Here is a 6000-nt window from a genome sequence, read left to right on the forward strand (position 1 = left end):
TGGATGCTCAGGTAAATAAACGGCTTGCCAGCTACAAACCCTGGCAAATTGCATCTGGCCTGTGGGCTGCTTATTGTTCACCCCTGAGATAGACCAATGGTCTGACCCAGTCTGACAATTCTCTTGTAAAGTGCAGCTGTGACCCTTACCGCCTGTGGAGCCTTGAGGTGATAGCATACTACAAAGAATTAATCGTGGTCCTTTTATAGCTCTTCACATTGTAACACTCTTGTGGTTCCCTATCTGGACAGATCACCCCGTCCTACACAGCTGCCAACTACCCTAAACACTTCGACCTCCTCTCAAGAGACACCCACCAGTGAATCCACCACTTTCAATTCACCCAGCAGTACCTCTTCCCCGGGGACATCTGCAACAATGGAACCAGACTCGACAGGTCAAACAGGTAGACAGAAGTCCTCCTTGTAGGACCTTGTAGTGTGAAGCCTTACACTGTTGCTGTTTAGCTACAGGGTCTAGGACCAAGACCTAATCCATTCCCTAGGGAACCTTACAGATTGGCATGCTTGGCCAAAAGTTGTTGCAACAGGCATTAGCAGCTAATGGCAGGGGTCTACACCATGTTCATCCTAGGTGCAAGACGTTTACTATCTGTGCAGGATACAACTGCCTACAGGAGAGGCAGCATCTGTTATGCTGTTGTGTGTCCCAGCTGGGGGTTTGCTGCTGAACGAGACATGCCACGTGGCTGACGCTTTAAGTGCTAATAGGCACATTTGGCTTCCCTGAAGTAGTGGTTCTAAATCTCTTTGAAGCATGTGGAAGCAAAGGAATCTGGTGGATGTCAACCTGAACTGATTTCTTCTCTGCTTGCTGTCTCAGATCTATCTGGATTGGTGGGTGCAGAGGGATACACAGCGCCAGCTGGACATGAGGAAGAAGAGGAGCAGCAGCCTTTACCAGAGGAGCCTGACACAGCAGAGCTTCGCAGGCGCCGGCTTCAGAAACTGGAATCTTCTTCTCCCCCTTCCCATTGACACCCCTCCCACCCCTCCTTCCTAGGTACCTTGTCTTGCCTGGGTTACTGTTTGACACTGACTCTTCCTTTTGAAAAGCAGCGTGTGTGGTGGTGGTTGGGGATGCAACAAGAGAACAGAGTGATGGCAGTCTCGTTTAGGACACTGTAAACTGCATCAAGTGCTGACTTGACATGAGAGTGCTAAGGCCGCTATGCTGGGGCTTAGAATTGACTCTTTAATCTGCCATGGTTTCTCATTTAAAAACAAAAAAACCCACCACCTAGTCTGCAACTGTCCTCTCTCTGGGCAGATTCAGTCATACCCACCTGTGCACTATCTGTTCTAATCCCAGAGCCTACTCAGCAGCATTCCCTGGAAACCAGGGTCCTACAAAATATGATGCACAGGGCTGAGGTGATCAGACTCCCAGGGACTTCTGTGGTGTATCACTTCACAACAGTGGGCATATCTGTTGTTTAGAAAGTTGGCCTTCCTCGTCCCATCCACCTAACAGGAGTTGAATGGCAACTTCTCAAAGTAGTTTTCTCCTGCTTTAATCCAGTTCTTTCTACCTCTGTGACATTCATGTGACTGCTGGACTCCATCCTCAAGCAGTGTCTTCTGGGCTCACCTTAACAATGTTAATGTCTAACTGGGGTAAGTCCAAAAGAAACATGCTCCCATCAGGAAAGGGGAAAGGAGGTGTATTTCCTTAAACTACCCATGGGAGGACACCTGTTAGTGAACACAGTCTCGGCTTTTATACATAGGAACAATGTATGTAGGCAACTCAGCTCAAGGTGAGGAGTTTGTGAACCACGTTCATCCTCTGACAATACTCAGCCAGAACTTGGAAGCCTAAGGACTGCAGGATCCAGACCCTAGGTATTGCTGGTAGACATTACTAGTTTGGATAAGTTTGTGTTGGGGTAAATTTACAAGTTCAACCATTGCTTCTGCTTTACATATTTTTTTTGAATTTATTTTTGTTGAGTGGGGAGCACTGAATGGCGCAGGCTTGAGGCCTATGGGATGCTGTGAGATAGTTGTTAGATTATTTTACAGTTGATTTTAACTTTTTCATCTCTAGTGTGGGTAGAAATCAACATTCAGAATCATCTGAGGAGGCCAATAGGAGTTCTTGCAATTTAGAATATATCTTAGTGCAAGTGGCTTCAGTATTGATCACAAACTGTGATGCTCAAAGAGTTTTATCCAAATGGCACTGGGATGATTGTTACCATGCAATTGAAACTCCTCCCCTAGGTTACACTGCTTAGATACTCATCCCAGAAAGAACATTATCTGCTGAATGTAGAATGGAGTCTGCTAGACCTCTGAAACTAGAGTATTGATTTGCTTGAGTGTAGCAATGAATCTGTGCTGATGGCATAGATAGCAAAGAACTTAGAAGATATAGTTAATATTCCTCCTTTCTCTGTGCCTCATCACTAGAGAAGCACTTGTCATGTTTCCAACACTGAAGGATGGAGAAGCTGCAGTAACCACGGCTACTCAATCACCCTCCTGGCCTTTGATATCTCTAATGTTACAGCTTTCACACACTTTGCTCATCATAGTGACACTTTAATTTCTAAGGAGCTGAGAGATGAAATGCCTCTTCACTGCCAGTCTTACTTGGAAGAGAATGGGCCAGCCTCTTCCTTTGTGATTCTGCTTAAATCCATGCTTTTATGCAAGAGATGAAAGTGACTTATTGACCAGGTTCATATTATTCTATCTGTATACAGGCTATGATCCCATAGCCATTTTCTGTGAATTGTTCCCATGGATCTTGTATTTCTCCTGGCACCATGGTCAGGTTCTTTAAGAGCTGCTTTCAAGATACAAAACAGTCACCTCTGCTTTTTTTTCCCCCCCAATAGTAGTGCCCTAACAACTTCAGAAGGGCTTTTTAAGGGTTTACTGAGCTCATGTTGATTGACAGTATTAGTGGTGGAACTCCTAAAGGAAAATACCTTTGCTTTGGAAAAACAAGTAAAAATGTCCCATTAGCAGTGAGATCCTGCTCATCCAGTCTGTTTTACGACCCAGACTCCGTCTTAAAGGATGTTAGGCTAATTAGTATAAAAACATATGCCTTTATGGGTTTGTGACTTGTAACACTTGACATATGTTAGATTTTAGCAATGCCTCCACATTCCATCCAGCCTAGTTCTCTCCCCAGATACTTGCTTACACGCCAACACACCTTAAAAGACTTAACACCAAACTCTAAACTTTCTGGATTGACATAAGCAAACTGTTAGAGTTGTCATTGGTTATGGACATTGAGTTGTTCAGTCTGCTAGCAAGTAGTTGGAAGAGACATTTTGGCTACCGTGGCCACTGTGATAGGCTACTTCTGTCCCTTTTTGAGTGAGCCTATATAATTTAAAAAAACAGGAACAGTAGTTTAAGACACAGATGGGGACATTCACATCCTCAAATATTGTTTCAAAAATGTAATTTGAGAAGACTAATCTGGCTTGTATAATTGTTTGACACATCTCCTGAGTGTAAGTCATGACAAGGAGAACACTTCTGTGACTTAGGAGCATCAATCCTGTTAACTTTCAGTGGGACTGGTGGTCCTAAAGTGATTTGAAAATCCCTCCAGTATAGTTATGTGAACTCACATACCTAATGCATATATTATACAGTATACAAACCCCTGTATCTAAAAGGATATCAGTTTAATGGGGAAGTAAACCATAGGCTGGATTTAGATAGGAGAGAGGTAATGAAGGATAAGGTAAGCATTTTTGGTTTAGGGAAGATGCTCTTCAACAAGCAGTAGATGTTGTTACAGAACCAGCATTGAATGAGTCATAAAATTCCTCCTCTCCCCCAAGAAACCCCCAAAATTGTGTGTGTGGTAACCCTAAACCTTTTGTTTGCTATTCAGTCTTTTTTGATTCAGCAATTGGTATAACCCTTCAGTGCTTCTCTTAAAGTGGCTTCTAATCATACCTATCTCAGGGAAACAATCCAGAGGCAGCACTTAAGGGTTGGAAATTAGTTTAATATTTGAGTTCCTTCAGGAGAAGGGCAAAAGTAGTTAAAGATTTATATTTTTAAAACGTAGTGTTTTTGAGGCATATCAGAATTACAGTACTGGCTTGGACTGGAGTCCGAGTCACTGAAAACTAGAACTGAGCATTAAGGATAGGAATGGGTGACTGTGACAAAGGATGGTGATATCTTGCAGACAGCTAGAATCCTGGTGCTCTGGTATGGAGAGAATGTCAAAAGGCAACCAGGCTGTGCATCACTTTGAAACAAGACAATGGGCTAAATGTGCATTTGATGTAATAACTATGCATTCTTTATATCCAAATCTTAAGAAAGAAAATCTTGGTTTTAAGGAAAACGTCCTCCCCTCCAAAAAATAGCTTCTGTATAATACATACAGAAATGCAGAGTCATCTGTGAGTGTGAATTGAAAACTTCCTTTTCTCTGGTCATGGAACATTGAGGTAATGAGAGACTGCATTTTTTTCTTAGAGGGCTGCATACTTGGAACATGTGCATTTTCTTTGCTGAGCAGTCTCTCTTCATTCTGTAAAGGGACAATACGATCAGTCCTCTCAGAATTTGACATGTGTTCCTCATATATCCTCTTTGATTCCAAGCTTAATATATGCTGAGGGTCTCCTCCTTTCTTTCCCTCCTATGCTCCCAAAATAACTTGTTTGGCTCCTTATTAGAAATAACAATGGTAATATCAGGAACTCTGCAATAACAAGCCAGCCTGCATAAATAACTTTATTTCAGTATTGGATGTGCAGAAGAGGCAAAAGCTTGATCTCATTCTTCCAGGGGTTGTGATTAGTTTTTTTTTTAAAATACTGTATGCCATATGTCCTGTTGAAAAATTAAATTGAGTTTAAAAATGGGAATAGTTTAGGGAAGTGTCCATATTTTGTTTGCAATTTCAAGAAAATGACAATTTAGGAGAGGATGTGCTAAAGTGTGCCACACATTCCATGATATTTGAATTAAGAGTTTATTTGTATACTAAATGAAGAGAGAGATACAAATGAGAGAGAGCATAAGGAAATGTTCATGGCCTGTGTTCATCCGAATGGCTTCCTTTTAACTTCTCTTTCATTGTTTTTGTGTTGCAGAGATGTATGTTGGAGGTGAAGAGGGTTTGGATAATTATTTAATTTGTAAATATTGTGTACATTTTTAATAGCTTAAATTGTATATACAGCAAAATAAAACTTACTTTAAAAATGGTGTTGTAGTGCTTAGATAGTTTTTGGAGGGAAAATGTTAGGCAGCCTTGCCTACACATGGTGTTCTAGCTCTTCCTATAGTAAGTAAGCACTCCTACTATTTGCCTCCTATTAGCAACTAAAGATGATTTAATGCTGATAGCAGGCATGAAAATGGCAGGTTGCTGGATTTTCCTACATGGTTCTGCCTTTACTTAGGGGAAACGAGGGAGGAGGCCAATACCAAGCTATAACAGTGTATAGGTCTGGAAAATAAGTTACCACCAGGTATGTCCTAGAGCAGGGCTACTTAACTGTGGAAGCCCCAGGGCCCACAATGATACTCACAGCACATGCCAAGGGCTGGTATTTAAGTGTTGTTGCATATATATGCAAATAGCTTTTCACACTGATGGGCATGAATACAAAGATTAAGGCACGACTACACACAGGCCCCATTTAAGTCAGTTCTGCTGATAGTTAAATATTACATTTTATTAATGATTTCCACCCATGACAGCACTTGTAATGAGCAATGACAGTCCAGGAATTTAACTACTAAAATGCATATCAACAGAAGACCATTATCGTGACTACTACTTTGTTTTTGCTCCCACCCAGAGGCCATGTTGAGCCCTGCGTAAACCCAAACCGCACTGCAAACAAGCAGCCTACATATTGAGTAACCCTGTCCTAGAGTAACATAAGGCTTAATGTTGCAAATACAAAGTGTAACACTGATCAATATAAATATGCCAAGCTCCTCCCTTTGTTTCTAATTCACGAACACATCGGAG

The 6000-nt window shown here is 41.7% G+C and overlaps 1 protein-coding gene across 2 annotated transcripts in view; it reads left to right on the forward strand.

Annotated features, from left to right (window-relative positions):
* SYVN1 (synoviolin 1) overlaps positions 1 to 5225 on the forward strand; it is a 28644-nt gene extending 23419 nt beyond the window's left edge. For both annotated transcript variants that reach the window (XM_014580310.3, XM_006136580.4), the window contains 2 exons: positions 252 to 406; positions 844 to 5225. In XM_014580310.3, the coding sequence (XP_014435796.2) occupies positions 252 to 406; positions 844 to 998 (310 nt within the window). In that variant the 3' untranslated portion in view covers positions 999 to 5225. The remainder of the gene's footprint in view (positions 1 to 251; positions 407 to 843) is intronic.
* The last annotated feature ends 775 nt before the right edge of the window (positions 5226 to 6000 follow it).

Source organism: Pelodiscus sinensis, chromosome 11, assembly GCF_049634645.1.
Source record: "Pelodiscus sinensis isolate JC-2024 chromosome 11, ASM4963464v1, whole genome shotgun sequence".
NCBI lineage: Eukaryota > Metazoa > Chordata > Testudines > Trionychidae > Pelodiscus > Pelodiscus sinensis.